At 58.3% G+C, this 18,322-nt stretch overlaps 1 protein-coding gene across 2 annotated transcripts in view; it reads left to right on the top strand.

The window, feature by feature from the left end:
* Positions 1 to 18,322, top strand: part of ATP6V0D1 (ATPase H+ transporting V0 subunit d1) — a 39,210-nt gene that overhangs the window by 17,843 nt on the left and 3,045 nt on the right. For both annotated transcript variants that reach the window (XM_070388213.1, XM_005896549.2), the window contains exons 2-4: positions 7,081 to 7,252; positions 15,177 to 15,355; positions 16,766 to 16,845. In XM_070388213.1, coding sequence (XP_070244314.1) covers positions 7,081 to 7,252; positions 15,177 to 15,355; positions 16,766 to 16,845 — 431 coding nt within the window. The remainder of the gene's footprint in view (positions 1 to 7,080; positions 7,253 to 15,176; positions 15,356 to 16,765; positions 16,846 to 18,322) is intronic.

An 18,322-nucleotide genomic window follows, 5' to 3' on the forward strand; every position in this document is an offset into this window, starting at 1 on the left:
ACCATTTCTGGGCCACCATTTCTGTGGCTACCCTGGGAAGCTGGCACTGCAGGACCTTTCACCAGGTGACAGCCAGGAGCCTGGGTCCAGAGATTCTACCAGCTGCTCAGGGTCAAGCTGCGGGGCAAGATTTAAACTCAAGTCACTGTGGCCCGAAAGCCTAGGGTCTCTCCCCATCGTCCCACTAAGGTACCTAAGGAACTATGTCCTGAGACCAGTGACCTGGCGAAGTGGGGCTGTAGTTGTCTATGGACCTTTTCCTGGGCCAGCAAGAGGCCATGGGCACCTCAGTTTGGGGTGGGAGCAATGCCAAGGCTCTGGATAGGGAATGCCAGTTGACATCTGAGGTAGGAAGGGGAAAAGCTGGCCTTTGATAGGAAGAGTTGGAATGCAGGGCTGGTCACTTACATGAGGTTGGCAGGGAACCTGTGATGGGCCCTGGCAGAGCCTGGGGGTGAGAGGATGCTTAGTCTGTGCTGCAGGTAAACCCAGGGTTAATGGTTTGTGTGCTGTGGCTCCCACACTGGGAGTTCCAGATGTGGTACTCTGACCCTGCACAGCCAGCCAGCCAGTGCATACATCTGCTTTGGAGCTGATGCGAAGAGAGGTTCCCCCCTCTCCCCCGACACCCAGAGCCTGGAGAGGAGACCCAAACACAGTCCATTTGCTGAGGGGGAGTTATAGTTCTGTTGAGCCACCAGCCTGGCCATCTGTCCCACTGTCTGAGTTTCGCTGCTTTGAGCTCCTGGAAGTTGCAGCATTAGTGAGCTCATAGGGCCAAACGAGCACTGGAGGAAGAGCCCAGAGCCAGTTCCTTCAAAACAGCCGCTTCACCTGGGCCCAGGGAAGTGGTGGAACAAGCTCCAGGGCTCCGCCGCTCTCGCAGGGAGTGGCAGGATGGGCACACTGGGCTCTAGGGAGTGTATTTGTACATCTGGTTTCACTCAGCGGGCCTCAATTCCTGAAAACCCCTGAGCTCCCCAGGAGAGCATCGTTGAGTGACCTCTGGAAAAGCAGAAGTGAAGTCTGGGAACACACTGTCCTCTCACACTCAGCCGTGGCCAGCTGGCCAGCAGGGCCCCTTCATGGGCCATGAGGCCATGGGTGAGTCGAGAGTCGGGGGCTGCCCCGCCTTGCGGACTGTGCCAGGGCCGCCTCTGTGCCTGCTGGGCCCCTGGGGCAGCCTGAGACCAACCACTGGCCTGGGCCAAGACCCTCCCTTCCTGCCTCTCTCAGGCCCGTGGGGAGAAGCTGCAGAGATTAGGGACTGGAGACACCATGTACTGCCCCACGCCTGGAAGCCCTGGTGAGGCCAAAAAATGACTTTCAGGGCTGGCAGGATCTAGGAAAGATTTCAGGAAGCGGGTGGGAGGCAGGGCTGCCCAGCTGCCACCTCTCAAGGCCTGGCTGGAGCTGGCTGCCAAGCCCATACTTGGTCCTTCAGAGAGAAGAGAGCATTGGACAGGCTAGGGGTCCCCACGCTCTTCTGCTAATCAGGGTGAGAGTGGTAATCAGAGGTGCTAGCTGGAGCCAGGGCTCTGCTCTGAGGGGTCCTGGCCTGGAGGACCTGGGTTGGAATAGGCAGGAAGTGGAGGGACAGGTGGCGGCTGTGGGCCCTCCAGAACTCTGGCAGGGCCCTGGAAGGAACCGCCACACCAGGTGGGTGTTGGGCTACAGCCCGCCCGGGCGCCTTCTGAGAGCTTGGCTGATCCTACTGGAGTAAGGACAGTGGTCTTTGACACAGGCAACCTCAGGGAGGGTGGGAGCCCTGTGGAGGAGGGAGGGCAGCCCAGCCTTTCCCTCTGGGCCTGAGGAAGCGGCCCTGTTTCCCGGACTTCAGGGCTTCCCTCGGGTACCCTGTGCACTTCCCGGGAGCACTTCCTTGGAGCGGAGCTCACAGGCGGGTCACCCTCACTGGAGAACAGCACTGGAGGCGGAGGCAGTGCTGGGCCGGAGCTGTGGGGCCTCACCGGCTAGGGGAGGAGGTCAGACTCGGGGGCCACGGGGGCTGCTAGCAGAGGTGACAGCGACATGTTGGAGTTGGAAGACTGCCCTTGGGTGATGGTGTGGAGAGTGGGCTTGGGAACAGGGAGCAAAGGTGTGGAACAGGAGGCCAGCAAGAGAGCCCTGCAGCAGTGAGGAGGCCTCGGTGGCCCTAGGAGGCAGAGTTGGAAGAACAATCACAGAACATCGGAACAGCAACACCGGGAAGCAGAGGAGGTCTGGGGGGTCTTGGGTGGGTTTGAGGGGTCCTGAGAAGCAAGTCCCAGACCCTCAGGGGAAACTGGAGGCACTGGGAAACCGAGCTGATCAGCCTTCTCAGGAGGGCTTCAAGTCAGACTTCAGAGAGAACTTCCTGACAGCAGCAGCAGCAGCAGCATCTTCTTGGACATGAGAACTCAGCCTCTGAGGAAGTCTTTTGCTGTGAAAGATCCCAAGCTGGCCGGACATTCCTGGTTCTGGGCCACAGATGGGAGGATTTGGGGTAGACAGCTGGGCTTGTGGGTAGACCAGAGTGGTCCCCCGAGTCTGTGCTAACCAGAACACTGCTCCAGCCTCAGCCCAGGCATGTCTGGGGCTCTCAGGGCCTGTCACCTCTCAGGGGCTGTGGAGCTCAGGGCGCAGAGCAGAGTTAGCCCCAGCCTTCCCAGAGCCCCTGGCGTCCTTGTCTGCCCTCGGGGGCCGGGCCAGGGCTGGGTGGCCGAGTCTCCCATGGAGCTCTTAACAAGTTCCAGGCCTCTCCTCCTGTGCTCTGATCCCACCCCCCGGTCACACCTCCTCCACATCCCTCAGAGAAAGCAGGAAGCTGGAGGGCTGAGGGGGATGGTTTCTAATGGGCTTGTCTCAGCCCTGAGGACTGAGTAAAGGGCTTGGGGCTGCCAGCCACTAGGCCTGGGTGCCAGCTTTCTCCAGCAGGGTCAGAGCTGGTTCAAGAGCCCTGTGTGGTCCAAGCCGAAAGATCAGCTAGCCTGCCAGCCTCCAAGTCGCCACCTTGGCTGGTGGGCTGTCCCCTCACCCTGGGTCACAGGGAAAAGTGGGGCTTGGCCAGGGGAAGTGGTCTGGAGTGGCCCTTTGACAGCGTCACTGGGGGCTTTTAAACATGAGTTTCCTGGTAAGGAAGATTCCTCAGGCCTTGGGCAGCAGTCTCAGTAGAATCTCCCGGGTTTGCTCTCATCTGACAAAAGCCAGCAGAAACCACCCGGCCGTCTGCTTTCCAGCAGCCAAGTCCCTAGATGCAGTGTCAGCAGAACGCAGCAGCCAAGGCACAAGGATGTTTGCTTTAACGACCATGGGAAGCCCCAGGGGCGGGGGACGTGCAGAGGAGAACCCACCCGTCAGCTTGGCCCTCTTACATGTACTGTCTTCTCTGGGAACGACCAGCACCACAGGTGATGTCAGAGGGGTTGTTCTTGAGTCATGCCAGTGCAGGGCCTCTGTCAGGTGGGCAGTGAGTGTCCAGGTGGCCTCCGAGGTTCTGCAGGGGCGTGCCCTGGCTCCTCTCACCTGCCAGCTCTTCTGGAACAAGAGTCTGCCTGAGTGACTGGGTCCATATCCGAAAGGCCCATCGTGGGCCACTTCCCAATGGGAAGTGAAGTTTCTCAGTCTTGTGTGACTCTTTGTGATTCCATGGACTGTAGCTTACCAGGCTGCTCCGTCCATGGAATTTTCCAGGCAAGAGTACTGGAGTGGGTTGCAGAAGGGTCAAAAATGTAAGGGTTGGGGGCTCCCAGCTCTTCTGGAACAAAGGTCTGCCTGAGCAGCTAGGTCCATATCCGAAAGGCCCATCTGGGCCAAGGGCCATGGTAGAAGGGTAAAAAATGTAAGGGTTGGGGGAGGAATGGAGACTGGAGTTGAGGGTGGAGAGAACCCAGCAGGCCTGATCCCAGTCCCCTGCCCCACTATACTTGACTGTGGGATTCTGGACACCTGTCATGTTCCCTCTGATTGCCTTTTTCCGAAACAGTGAAATAAATGGGCATGGCTGGGAGATCCAGCACACAGGTTGCTACTGGCCTGGGGCTGAGTACTCAGCAGGGCCCCATCCGTTTCCAGGCAGGGTCTTGTTTCCCACTTTGGGTTGGGGTACTGCCTCCCACCTGATCAGTGCCAGTCATTAAATGGAGTTGGTGGGAGCTGGAGAGGAGAGGGTGCTTGGTGGGGGAGCTGTGGAGTGGGCCTGCCGAGGCAGAGCAGCCCCGAAGAGGTGAGGCTGGAGCAGAGAGGTTTCAGGCTACTAGAGACCTTGCGTGGCTCTTGTGGAGGGGCAGCGCAGCACGTGGGGAAGCCTTCCAGCAGCAGGGATGCCGGGGGCAGGGTGGGTGTGGGTGGGAGGCCTAGTCCCTGGGTGCTGTGGAGGGTAGGAATCAGGAGACTGGGCTGGGGTGCAGCACCCAAACTCAATGTCCCAGAGAACAGTGCCCTGTGCATCTGGTCTGACTTCCAAGTCCCGGCTGGGACCTGGAGAGGCAGGAGGCTCACCGCCCGAGAAGGACTTTGCTGGCTGTGGTGGCTGGATGGATAAACATGGATAAATGGACAGGTTTGAGCCGCCAGCTGCCGTGCCAGACCGTCTGACCCAGAACACCATATGCCGGACTGGGCTTCCAGCCGCTGTCCACGCTGTGGCTTCCCCAAGTGGGGATTGGAACACCTGCTGTGTTTGGGCCAGAAATCCCTGCCTGCTGGTTTTTTCAAGTATCACAGTATTTACTGATAGATAAAAGTATATAAAAGCAGGGCATGTGACATATGACTTGATAAGTAGAGTTCATTTCAGAGGGACCAGTTCATACTCACCATTTGTTTCACAACAACCAAAACCACTTTGCAAGCATTAACAGGCTCTTAAAACCAACCAATTTTGTGCAAGTAAACCGTGTTTCTTTAAAAAAAAAGTTCTGCACTTATCCAGAGCCAATCATATTGAAATGTAGCATATAAAATCTATTACTAGAGATAGAAATACAGGTTTTTGCTAATACAGTGAAACCCCTCAGTTAAGAGTTTTTCTGTAACAGTCAGATGTTTAATGCTCAACAAGTTGAGTGTTACTGAGCGAAGCATCTTCTCACCCGTGCCTTTTTCAGGCATAGGTGGGCCTTGGCCAGACTAGTGAGGAGCAGGAAGAGTGGAGCCAAGGCAGATGGCCTGGGGCAAGGACGGAGGGGTGTGGGGTCCTTGGGGCAGAGCAGGGACTGATGGCTTCTCCCTGCCCTGACTTGTCTGCATTTCTGTCCCTCTTCTGGGTGGCATGGGAAAAAGGTGTGAATAGTAGAGCAGTGGTAAAAGCAGCAGAGGAAGGCTCCCTGCTGGCCTCACGAGGTTAAAGTTCACTGCACGCCCAGGAACCGCAAAGGAACAGAGTGCTGCGTGCCACCCAGGGGCCACCGAGAGACGCAGGTGTCGAGTCCACCACAGTGGCGAGCACCGCTCCCTCCTTCCCTCCACACCTCCCTTGGAGGCATTCTTCCATCTCTTCTCTGATACACCTGACTGCGGGCCGGGAGCATTCTTCTCCCGATGGGGTGCAGGAGGAGGGGCACCGAGGGGTCCCCTCAGTCTGTGGAGTGATGATGTGTCCCACTTGCCCCTCCTCTCTCAGCGTCCCAGGATAGCACGGCCCTATAGGCCCCCGGACCCATGGCCGGGGCACTTGTGGAAGTGTTCCCAGGTGCAGCCCTTCCTCTTATCCCTCTGGGCAGCCTCCTCAGTGGACAGAAGGCGTGCAGAAGCCAGCCTCTGCTGCCGAGCCTTAATCCACACTCGCCTGCACGTGCCCACACAGCCACTGTCCTTGGTGCTGCCGTGGCCACCGCAGTGTCCTGCATATGCGAGTTCAGGAGCAAACCCTCCTGCTGTCTTCACCAGTGCTCTTCCCAGTCTTCCGTTTGTTCCACAGTAATTTACTGAACAGGAAAATGCACCAGAATAGCCTCGGTTCTTGGCTCTAGGATACTGCAGTGACCCAGACTTCCTGCGATCGTGGTTTGTGTGCCCCATGCCGGATGGGATGTGATAACAAAGAAAAGTGGTGATAACAAAGAAAACATTCCAAGTGAAAGAATAGAGTGGTAGGGCTGCAGGAGTGGCTTCTGGAGAGGGGCATTGGAGGAGAGCTCATCACTTTCTAGCAGGGGGACAGGGAGAGACCCTGAGGTCAGGGTGTGCAGATGCGGTGGGGGGTTCTGCCTGGTGTTGTAAGAGCACTCTGGCTGTGGGATGGAGAAGAGACTGAGGTGTGGGAGGCACGAGCAGAAGCTGGGAGACTGGTTGTTGCCACAATCCCCCGGGACTCACCTGTCTGCTTCCCCAGGGCCCTTCTGCTCTGTCTTCTCACCTCTGTGCCTGTTCCCTCACCTCTGTTCAGAAGAGCTCAGGAGAGCTGTGGGCTTGGCTACCTGCCTCCAGCTGCTCTCGGGCACGGCCAGTCTGTCTTCCCAGCTCGCCTCCTGCTCACACCCCTCATTTGCCCTCTAGGCCACTCCTTGCTCATGCCATCCTGCAGCTGCTTCCTTTGCATTTTCCTGTCTGCGTTTTACCTGGCCCAGCCTGGAGTGCTCCCTTATCCTCTGCCCTGCCTTGGTTCCCTCTCAACTTTACCCGCGGCATGGGGCATGTCCTTAATTTCATATGCATCATTTCTGCCACAGGGTATGTTGGCTTGCTTCTCTGGGACTTTGGAGGGTAGGGCCCGTGTCTTATTCTTCTAAATTAGGTCCCCTGGAGCCCACCAGGCAGGAGAGCCTCAAAGGCTGCAGGTTGTGAATGGCATCTTGGGTTGGGGTTTCCCAGGCCTCCTTGTCGTTGGGAGAAACAATGCTTCCACTTGTGCTTCGACTCTGGGCCCCATTGTACTGGCTCAGGGCCCAAGGGTCTGGAGCATCTCAGGGCCTTGGCCTGACTGCCCTGGAGTAGGCTCTGAGCCAACAGGGAGGCGGAGGTGGGGATGGGAGCTCAGGGTAGCAGCAGGACACAACAGCAGGGGAGGGGCTGGGGCCCAGACTTGGGGTGGGGACGAGGACTTAGGATCCTGGGGAGGCTCAGCATGGCCAGCTCTCACCCTCCACCCTTGGGTTTCAGACCTGAAGCTGCACCTGCAGAGCACTGACTATGGCAACTTCCTGGCCAATGAGGCTTCGCCACTGACAGTGTCCGTCATTGATGACCGGCTCAAGGAGAAGATGGTGGTGGAGTTCCGTCACATGAGGAACCATGCGTATGAGCCGCTCGCCAGCTTCCTGGACTTCATTACGTGAGCATTCTCTATAGTGCCTTTCCTCCTTTGCCTGCAGGGTCCTCCCAGGTTGAGTGGCCAGGCTGGTCGTTCAGTAGCCCTGGGCCCAGGCCATCACCTATAAAATGGGTCACCAGCCACTTCCTGCTCTCTGGTAGTCGGGTGGCACAAGTGTCCCATGTGGTCGTGCTGGGTGAAGCTGCTTTCCCTGTACCCCTGGTGTCATGGAGACGAGGGGTGACAGGAGGCCTTTTTGTCATTCACCTTGAACATTCACAGGTCCCACCTCCCGCCCCCCAGGATGGGGTCAGGGAACGGGCAGAGCTCTGAAGAGTCAGGTTTTGAGGAAGGACCATTAAGGCCCTATGACCCTGTTTGGGCTGTGGCTCCTCTGTTGTCTCTGCCCATGGCCCTGGGTTTCACGGAGCAGGGGGCAGGGTGGGGAGGGTGCTGAGCACCTGGCCGCCTTTCTGAGTTCTGGCCCAGGCCCCTGTCATGATGTCTCCTGGCTGCCAAGATTTCCTGTGCTCTAACCCTTGGGTGCAGGCCTACATCCACGAAGCTCCTGGAGAAGCTGACAAGAAAGGACCCTGGGTCCTCCAGGCTAGGGAGGCACGTGGATGAGGCAGCCTCTGCTTGCCAGGCACGCCTGTGGGAACAGGGAGGTAGAGAGGCCCCTCTGCCAGGATGGCCCAGGAGCCAGGGCCTGGTGGACAAAGAGATGGCCCGTGCCAGGTGGTTGCCCAGTGCAGGTGGTGGACAGAGGCATGGGTGGCTGGCGTCCAGGAGCGCACTCCTCATCATTGGAGTGTACGCTTGTGTTGTGGGAAGCCTTTCAGGTACTCTCTTGTGTACTGTCTAGCTTTAACCATTCCCTGATGGTGGCGCCCCCAGACCCGTGGATCTGCACGCCTGCCACACCTACACATGCAGGAACAGGGCTGGAAGCCTGCTGCCCACCCCCAGCCAGGAGCAGCCGTTTACTCGAGATTATTCAAGTAGGGGCTGTAGCCGAAAGGGCCTTGTCCTGGGGTAGGGGTCACAGCCTGGGACACCCGAAGGGCTCAGACTCTCTCCTAGCCTCCAGCCTCCTTCCTGGGGGCCGCCCTACTGTCCTGGCTGGGTCTGTGATCACACTGCCCTTGCCTCTGTCAGTGTACAGCCAACATGGTCCTACTGGGCAGGAGGCCAGAGAAGGGGTGGATCTCATGCTGCTGCATTGGGGCTTATATTGCAGTGCCTGTCTGTCAATCAACCCCTAGCCTGGGCCTGTGTGGCCTTCACCCCAAGGCCAGGGCCGAAGGACATACCAGGAAGCAGTGCGTTTATTACCAGAGCCCAGCCTTCGCCTTGTTTGCACAGGGCTCCCTCAGCTTCCTGGTGAAGTTCTGGCCTTGCCAGCTAGGCCGGCCAGAGGAGGCTGACCTCCTGCCAGCGGTCGGAGGGCAGATGTCATCCATCTTGCTGCCGGCTTGGCCCCCTGCCTGTGCCGCCTGGCCTATCTTGGTGCCCTCAGAGACTTGATCTCAGCCTGCCAGGCCATGAAACTGGAGACGACTCTGAGCATGACTGAGGCCTCACGGCTGCCAGCTCTTTGCTGGAGGTTGGCTGCAGGCACCAAGCATGCTTAAAGCGGCCAAGCGCTGTCCTGGGGCGGACCGTCACTTCCCCACCCCTTCCATCCATAGGTGATTGTGGCTCACAGTGTCCCATCCCCTCACTCCTGCTCTTTCCCAGGAAGGACTCAGCAGCCACGTGTCAGCCCCTCTGAGCCTGTGGCTGCTTGCTCCATGACCTCGTCATCTCCAGTGACCCACTCCTCTGGTCTCCATTTCAGCCACCCCCGCGATGGCTGCCCAAGACCATGTCACCACCTGGAACCGCTCCACCCCTGAAACCGCTGAGTCAGGCACCCCCTCTCTACCCATGGCCTTCGGGCCCTCCAGCCCACTCTCAGTCCCTTGTGGGACATGGGTTCCGGACTCAGCAGGGTCTGGACCTCGCTTCCTTCCCCGCCACCCCTTCTGTCTTGGTTGTCCTCGCTCCCCAGCTGAGGTTCCCTGATCCATCATTCGAGCGCTCTTCTGCCAACATCCGCAGCTCTCTTGGCTGCCCAGCTCATGGTCCCGCCCAGCTGGCAGCTCCCCAGCCCTGGAGGAAGCCCAGCAGCCTCCAGCCTGCAGGCAACCGCCCCCACCTCCGCTGCTGGGAGTGGAGCCGGGGAAGCCAGTGTTGGTGGATTTTCCCTGCTGCCAGACAGGCACGCTCACCAGTTCAGCTGGCCTGGCCTGTCCCTGCCCAGCTGGCTGCTTGCTCTCCCCACTCAGCACCCTGTAGCTCCCCAAGCTTCCCTCAAGGTGGGGCGACCACCTCCCCATCTTAAACACCATCTGTCTCCTGCCTCCAGCCTTCTCTCTGGGTAGACGGCCTACCTCTTCACTTCCAAATTCTTCCCAACAGCATCTAAAACAAGCTCAGATCTCTCACACCATTAAAATCCCATCTCGTGTAGCCTAAATTTTTACATTCACTCTCTGTTCTCTCACCTCCTCCATCCTGAGCCTCAAGCCTGCTTCCAGCCATCCTATCATTCCACCACAAGGCCCTGGCTAAGATCACCGCTGACCTTCATGTGGCCAAGGTCTCCAGGCTTAATTAGGAGCCACATCCGCCTTATCTCCTTCCAGCAGTCTCCTTCCTCTCGCGGTGTCTCTTTGATTTTTTTTTTTTTTTTTTGTCTCTTTGATTTAACTCCTGCCTCCCTGGCTGCTCCTCCACCTCCTCTTCCTCCTCCTTTCCACCTTCTTAACCTCCTCCACCCTGAGTCACACCAGGAGTAAGGAGTGTTGCAGAAAGGGGTGAAGCCTTCGATAGAGAAGCCTTCCCGTCCAGGGGACCTTCCCCGACCCTGAGGACTCACCACTGGCTTCCCTGAGGAGATGGCTGTTTGGCTGAGGCGAAGGGCATTTGAAAGAAGAATTGGGGGAAGGCTGAGGGAACCATACACATCCCGAGCAGCTAGAGCCTGAATCCCCTGGCTCTGTTACCTTCTGGGAAAGAGATACCCTAGACATGTCCAGAAAAGGGAGCATCAGCTAGATACCCCATCATGGATGTAGAGGCTTGCAGGAGCAATGCCACTGCTGTCCACAGACAAAGCTGGCCCAGCTAGGGCGGAGGTTGGGACCTGCACAGAGGTTAATCTTCGCTCCAGCTTTCAGAGTCTCTTAGTTGCCTTTGGAGCTGCCCCAGGATGGTGGGCAGGCTCCTGCAGGTGAGTTCCTTGTCACTTAGGATGTTCAGGCAGAAGCTGGGCAAGGCTTCCTCTGTCCTCCCATGAGGAGAGACAGTATCCAGTGCTTTTGTAGACCCCAGCCAGCCTTCAGCCAGCACACATGACCAGTGTGAGCTCTGGGCCAGTGCCAGGAGGGAGGGAGATATATGGGTACAATGGGATGGGTGCCCGTGGTGGTGCAGATAGCTTCTGGGGATGCTTGTGGGCAGTTGCCACAGATGGAACCAGGGGTCACAGGAGGCTTTCTCATTGAGAGGACTCCAGGGGCAGATGGGGTTCGAGAGGCCGTTCAGAGAGTGGGTGGCCAGAGTGAGGGCAGCTGCCTCATGTTCAGTGGAAAGGCCCTGAGTGAGAGACATCCCACTGAAGTATGCCATCACCAGTCGTGTGGTTTTGAGATGATTCAGCTCAATTTCATGGTGAAAACATGTGATACTGCACTAACAGCTCCTTCCAGGCCCAGCCATTCACTTGCATGTCTGACATGGGACAGAGCCTCTATTAGGGCTTCTTAGCTTTGGAGGGGACCTTAATCTGGGCCACCTGATGATGGCTTCCCAGAGGAGAGTAGGCCCCAGAAGGGGAGCTAGGAGAGGGGCTTGTGGGAGGAGTGAGTTTGGTGTCTGGGGAGTTGCAGGTGGCCTCAAAGTTCTCTGACCTTAAATAACTGAGCCTCCCTAGAGGGGACCATCCCCAGTGGGTAGCACCTGCCTACAGCCCAGGGCACCCACTGGCAGAGCCTAGGTGACCCGCACCATCTTGGGGAGGAGAGGTCTCATATTCTGGTGTGCCAGGGGCTTCAGTGTCACCAGCCAGGTGTGGGCAGCTGGAAAGAAGTTTTGTCTCAGAACTGTGACCTCAAATGCCCAGTGTGCCTGTCAGCACACGTGCCACTCTCCCCAGGTCACATTGCTCAAGCCTTGGGCTCTGCTGGGTCACAGCACGCATCAGGTATCCTTAGGCTTCCCATTTCTGGCCCCCCAGCCTTCACTGTCCACAGCTACCACCTCTGAGTTGACGGCAGGGTCTCTGTAGGCTGGGGTGCTGGCCTAGGCCTCACTCCTGCCCTGAGCAACAGCTAGTGATGACACTGTTCTTCTGGGCCTGATGGAAAGGGTGCAAGTGCTCTGTGATGCCCAGAAGGCTCAGGTTGAGTGGGAGGACCCAAATGGACCTCGGGAGAGGGCAGGATTTTAATAAGGTGAGGGTCAGGGTCTCACCAACTCTGCTGGGGGCTGTATGTCAGTCATCCTGATTGCAGAGGGGAAACTGAGGTCTGACAGGTAAGGCCTGTCTTCTTTACAAGCCTGAAGCCATAGCTTGATATCTCTTCACTTTCCACTGGGGCAGGGCTTGATAGGACCCAGGTGTGATTGAGCACAAGTATGATTACTAGCAGCCTCCGTTCGGAGCTGTAGATAGGCCAACTGGCTGAGCTGGCTGGGGTGCGTAGTCATCGTGGCCTCCTCACCAGCCTCAGACCTGGCCCCCAGGGCCAAGGTGATGAGACCGTGGGAGTAAGCCATCATGCTCCAGCAGGTGGCGCCAGAGGGCACAGCAGAGGGACAGGGCTTGGCTGGGGGCTCCGAAGACTTCTTGGAGGAAGTGGCTTTCTGAACTCCATCCCAAGACTTCTGTCAGCCCAAGCTGACTCTTTGAAGGCACAGGGTGAAGGAAGGCCTCTGTGCAGAAGAATACAGACTGCCCCACTCCCACCCCAAGAGGGCCTCTTTGGCCTGGCGGGCAGACGCCTGTCCACTCCCCAGCTGTCTTTCTCTGGAGGGAGACGCTGACCAGCTGGAACCTCACTCACTCCTATTAAGGCCGAGTAAGGGGAGGGCTGGGGGAGTGACTTTCTGGGGGCAGGGAGGCAGCTGCTGAAGCCAGACTACGACAAGGAGGAGGATTTCCCTGCCTGCTGAAAGCCTTCACCTTGGGGGAAGAGCGGACAGCTGGGCCAGCAGCATCTCTGCCTTGCCCTGCCTCCTTTCATCCCAGAAAAGGAGATCCTGGCTCTCATTGGGCAGGGGAGAGAAGCAGGGGCTGCTGCCATAGCAACTTTGTCATTGACCTGGGGGAGGGAGCTGCTGGGCCTGGAGCAGGGTCATCCAAGGCTGGCCTAACCTAGATAGAAGGGGGGCCTTGGAAGGAAGTAGGGGGCTTTACTTGGCTTAGCATTTCCCTTGGTGCCCAGCCAGGACTTCTAGCAGACTTCTAGAGTCTGCGGGCAGCCGGCGGTGGGCTATCACCAGCCCCCACATCTGCTGTCGGTGAATCATAGCTGGCCTGTTCCACATCACTGGAGGGACGGCCGCAAAGCCAGACAGTGGAGTCTTCCCACAGGGCTCACCTCCGAGCCAGGTCAGGAGGGCTCTGATGCCAGTCTCATGTTCAACATACATGAATACCCTGTGGTACAAGGAGTGGGGAGGTTTAGAGAAAGGAAACTGACTTGTGGAGAGTCCTCTAAGAAGACATGGTAAGATGGGGAGTATAGAGTCAGGGCATGCAGACCTGGACATGGGTAGAGGTATGTAGACACTGGCCAAGGGACATCGTGCTCGTCTGCTTCGTGGGGTGACAGGGCCTGGGGCCTGCAGTCTCTGCACCTTACATCCTCTGACAGTGGGGCTGCTGATGCTGGTGGTGTGGGATCGGTTGGATAGTACAGCTTGAAGAGGTACGGTGTTCCCCGCCTGCCTGTCCAAAACCTGGTGAGAGCATGAAAGAGCATCTTCAGGTTCGGCGTGGGGTTTCCGTGGCTCTCTTAGGGAACATCAGTGGGGCTGGATGGGTCACAAGTGGAATGTTGTGGGTCCTGGGGTGCATGCGAGGCAGCACGGGCAGGATAGCTGTGCTGTGCAGGGTAGGGGACAGTGCGGGCTGGGACTGGAGACCACAGCACAGAACCCTACCTAGCGGGTTCTCTTCGAAGTCCCTCCATGCTGCCAGCTGGGTCAGGTCAGGGACAAAAGGCTGGCCGTTTGGGCCTCGTGGCCGCGAATAGCCTCTGTCTGCCGCCCTCGGTTTGAGGAGGCAGGCCTGTCTCTTCTCAGCACACATTCTGCAGCTGACCCAGCCGGGTTGGGGCGGAGAGAGGGCAGCTGCCTGGCCCCAAGCCCAGGAGAGCAGAGGTCATAGCAGGGCGCTGGGCTGGGTGGGAGCTAGGGGAGTGTGTAGCAAGCAGGGGGGTGGGGGTCAGGTCGGGACAGGAACTGTGGTTTTCTCCTCCTGCCGCCTTCCTGGCAGGCCCTGTGGGAGCTCCCCCAGTAGCTAGCCCTGAGCTGAGGCCTAGGCCACCACCTTCCTGCTTTTCTTCCCTTGGAGTTGGGGGCACTTCCTACCTTGGACAGTCTCAACACTGGGTGCCCAAGGTACTGTCACGAGACAGCTGGTGGCCCACCTGACAGCTAGATGGGGTCTGTGCTCAGTGTTCAGGGCAGCAGCCGCTAGGCCAGCTCCCACCCTTCAGTGGGAGCCTCTCTCTGGCCTTGGAGCAGTCCCCACTCATGCCCCGAGCTCATCACTGGTAACAAGCCGTAGGAGTGTTGTGGCTCCTGCAGCCCGACTGGGGCCCTCCGTCCCTCTTCACCCCATTCCTCACGCAGGTGACTACATAGAGCTCTGGGCCACAGCCCCTTTGTGGCCTTGTCTTAACGGGCAGAGGCAGAGCCCTTTGCCAAGTCTGAACCGGGAGGCCCCCGCTCTCCAGCCCCATCTGCTGCCCGTGCGCTGTCCAGAGCCGGCCTTCTGGGCCGGAGGGCACTGACCTGAGCCCCAGCTCCTTCCAGGTCTCTGGGTCCCCTCCAGGCCATCCTGGGTGGATGACTCGCACTGGCCTCAAGCCCTAAAGGAGGAAGCAGCGCCCTGTTCTCGCAGTGGGCTGCATAGGACAGCTGTCTACCTGTCCGTCTCTGTCTGACCTGCGGCCTTGCTCTAGAGGGGGCCTCCCACTGTCTCTGATTTTCCCTAGACACACCTCTTCCTACCCAACTCCTCAACCTTCCCCTCCTCTGGCCATCTCCCCCTGCCGCCCCACCCCCATCTCCCCACAGCAGCCAGAGTGACTGTGCTGCTCTTGCTCGTATCCTGCTCATGACCCCTCACGCTCCAGATGAAGTCAGGACCCTCAGCCGGGCCCATGGGACCCGCCTCCAGGCTCCAGGCGCTGGCAGCACCGCCCTGGTTCCCCTCCCTCTGCCAGCCCTGACAGAGTTCAGTTCCTCGAATGCGTCTGCCGCTCAGCAAATGCCTCCAGGTCTTTGCACACATTGTTCCCTCTTCCTAGAACATGCTTTCATCTCTCAGTTCTTTCATCCCCCAAGCTGGCCTGTGTGTCCCACCTCCGTGCACCCATGCTTCCCACGTCCTGCCAAAACCCTGGTTAAAGCCCTGGGGGGCAGTTAGTGACCTGCTTCCCCGTCACTTGCTCACTCACAGGGCATGAAGTACCCCCCTTGCATCCCTCATGGGGGGCCATGTCTGTCCTGTGCTTCTGGTGCTGAAGGAGGGGGCACCCTTGGACAGGGAGAGGAGCCTGAGGCGGTGCTTGCAGTTGAGGGGTTGACGGCCTGCACCAAGTGGGGGATGGGGCACGGCATTGTGTCCAGACTTTAAGGGCGCTGTGCTGTTGTGTACCTCCCGCAGTTACAGCTACATGATCGACAACGTAATCCTGCTCATCACGGGCACGCTGCACCAGCGCTCTATCGCCGAGCTTGTGCCTAAGTGCCACCCGCTTGGCAGTTTCGAGCAGATGGAGGCCGTGAACATCGCACAGACACCCGCCGAGCTCTACAATGCTATTCTGGTGGACACGCCCCTGGGTGAGCGGCCCTGGCCCTGGCGGAGGAGGGAGAGGGAGGAGGGAGAGGCGAGCAGTAGCATCAATGTCAGTGCCTCTGGGTGGGGTTTTTTGGACCCCTGGGGGCAGCCCAGAGCCAGAAGGTGGGGCCCACCCATGGCTGCTTACCTTTTTCTTCCAGTCTGATTCGCCTCCCATTCTCTTCTCTTCGTCCTGCCTTCTGCTCCCTTCCTGCTGCTTTCACTGGGCCAGGCTGACTACCCCCAGGGCCTGACTCAGACGATCTAACTTCGTGAATCTGGCCGATTCCTCAGAATGCAGAGGAAGGCTGAGCTCGGGGCGCCTGGGTCCCTCAGAGTCTTGGGAGTTCTGACAGACCATGGCCCTAAGCTGCGCTGTAGTGACTTGCTGCCCATGAGGCAGAAGAGGGACACAAACAACTTCACTTGCTCCACCAAGCAGGTCCCAGGGGCCAAGTCAGGCAGTGTCCAGCAGGAGCAGAGTTCATGTCAGAAGCCAAGGAAGGAAGGGGAACCGGGAGCTTCCTACAGGGCCCCCCCTAGGCAGCACTGGCTCCTGCCTGCCTTGGAGTGGGGCTGGAGAGAGGCACTAAGGCTATCGCCAACTAATGTCTTCATAGCCAGCATGCTAGTCCCCAGGACACCACCTCCAGGAAGCTGTCAGGATTGTACAGCTGGGCCCAAAGCTGCACTTGGTCCTGCACTAAGAGGCATAGGCCTTACCTGCTTAGCCTTATCTACTCAATATCTTACCTCTCATGATAACTCTGAGCTAGTTCTAGGCTGTTGCTGGCTTCTTCAGGTTCTCCATCTCTAAAGAAGAAACAGACCAGTCAGTCCATGAGCTCCCTGGAGATCAAAGGGCCCTCTTCTGCTTTGGCCTCTAATTCCAGCCCTAAAATGGTTCCCTGGGTCCCTGGTCCCTGCTCACCCAGCTGTCATACTCAGGCCTTGTTCTGAGGAAAAGGATTTTCCACATGTGGGCCCCAGGCCCTCCTGGGAAATGCAGAGAAGTGGGCGCCAGGCCCTGAATCCACAGCTGCCCCTGGAGAAGGGAGGATGTCACAGCCTCTTATGCAAGCCTGTCTTTGGCATGATCTGAGCTTGGGTCTGCCCAGAGGCGATTAGATCATGTTATGGCCGGCCGCCTCCTTTATAAATCAATTTTAGTAGTAAGAAGGCAGGAGAACTCAGGTCAATATACATGGCCTGGAGTATGGCTTCGGTCACTTCTAAGGCAATAGTCTAGGCCAGGTTGATGTGCCCCCCACCCCCCACCCCCCACTTCCCAGCCAGATGGGCCTTGTGGCAGGGGTCCTCTGTGCCCTGCAGGGGGAGTTGAGCATCAGCAGGATTCTTGCCTAGGCTGAGAGTCTGCTAGCCCACCCCTCATACCATGTCTCTCCTTCCAGCGGCTTTTTTCCAGGACTGCATCTCAGAGCAGGACCTCGATGAGATGAACATCGAGATCATCCGCAACACGCTGTACAAGGTAGTGCCCCCGGGCCCGATGGTGGTGGTGAAGTAGGTTGGTGGGGCCGTGGACATGGTGGGCTGGTGATTTATTGGGTGCTGGGACAGGACGCAGTTACATGGGCTCCTTTCCCAGGGGACATGGGCTCCTTTCCCAGGGGCTTATCTGCTCACTTTCTGGCTCCCGTGACTGGCGCAAAACTGCATGGAACAGGTTTTCCATCCCTTGGGCCCAGATAAAATCGGCAGGAATGGCTAGGGCTCCTGGATTGCCACTCCCCCTGCATCCAGGAGGTTCACTGGCCACCACCCAGGCCATAACTCTCAGGCTCACCCCACCTGGACTGTTGCCCGCAAGGAGCACCTGAGCATGGTGGGAGAGGGACCCAGCCAGATGTGGCCAGGTCCCTGCGTCCCTCTGTTTCCCAGGTCTAGGGCTGGTGCCACGTGCCACCATCTTCAACACTACCCACCTTCTGCTTCCCATCAGGCTGTGCACAAGCTGTTGAGCCCTGAAAATAGAGTGGGCTTGGGATTGCTGGGTCAGCACTGCCCCAGCTCAAAGAGGTTAGGAGCAGGCTTGGGAGCCAGGGAAGGGTGCTGGCCAGGAACCAGTGAGGACCATTTGGGGCAGACTGAGCTCTGACCATAGTGAGGACCTCTGATGGGTCAGCAGTGGGCAGGCCCTGAAGGGGGCCTGAAGATAAGTAACACTTGCTGACAGCCCTGCTGACCTAACCCTGAGAACATCTGTCTTTTAGATCTTTACAATGAGGCTCTTCTCCTTCCCTACTTGGAACTAGGTGGCCAAGACAGTGGCAGCCTGAGCCCACGCCCTCCAGTCTCGCTGCAGGGGTCTGGGCCAGAGGGCAGGGCAAGTGTGCAGGTGGGTGAAGGGCCCACCTGGAGGTTGTAGTAGTGGAGGCACAGGGCCAGTACATGCAGAAGCCGGTATGGAACACGAGCCAAGTGGCAGGCAGTTTGCTGTGGAAGTGCCGGTTCCGGCTGGACAGTGGGAGATAGACCTGGAAAGAAAGGATCAAGTCAAGCACAGGATCAGGTGCCCCAGGGCCTTGAATGCCAGGCCAGAAGTTTGACTTTTACCCTGTAGGGCAGGGTCAGCCAGCGAGGATTTTCAGCAGGGCAGAGTATCATCAGAGTTTGGCAGACAGACTAGAGGGGATGAGATGAGAGGCAGGAAGGCTGTTGGCTTCTGTAGTACTTGGGGCTGCTCTGGGAGCTAGGTAGGCATCAGTATGCCAGTTGTAAGAGGAGATTGAGGGCTCAGAAAAGTGGGGTGGGCTGCCTGAAGCCACAGCTACTTGCTAGACCCTGGGCAGCACTGTGCATTGCACCTGGCTCAGCCTGTCTGCAAAGCAAGTGCTCTCCTCTGCTAATGGGGAGATGGGGAGCGTGGGGCAGGCATGAGAGCTGGCTCTCGTGTGTTAGTGTTCACAACCCACCCCCCATGCAGTGCTCCTGGCTCCTTGCCGGGT

This window comes from Bos mutus, chromosome 18, assembly GCF_027580195.1.
Source record: "Bos mutus isolate GX-2022 chromosome 18, NWIPB_WYAK_1.1, whole genome shotgun sequence".
Lineage (NCBI taxonomy): Eukaryota > Metazoa > Chordata > Mammalia > Artiodactyla > Bovidae > Bos > Bos mutus.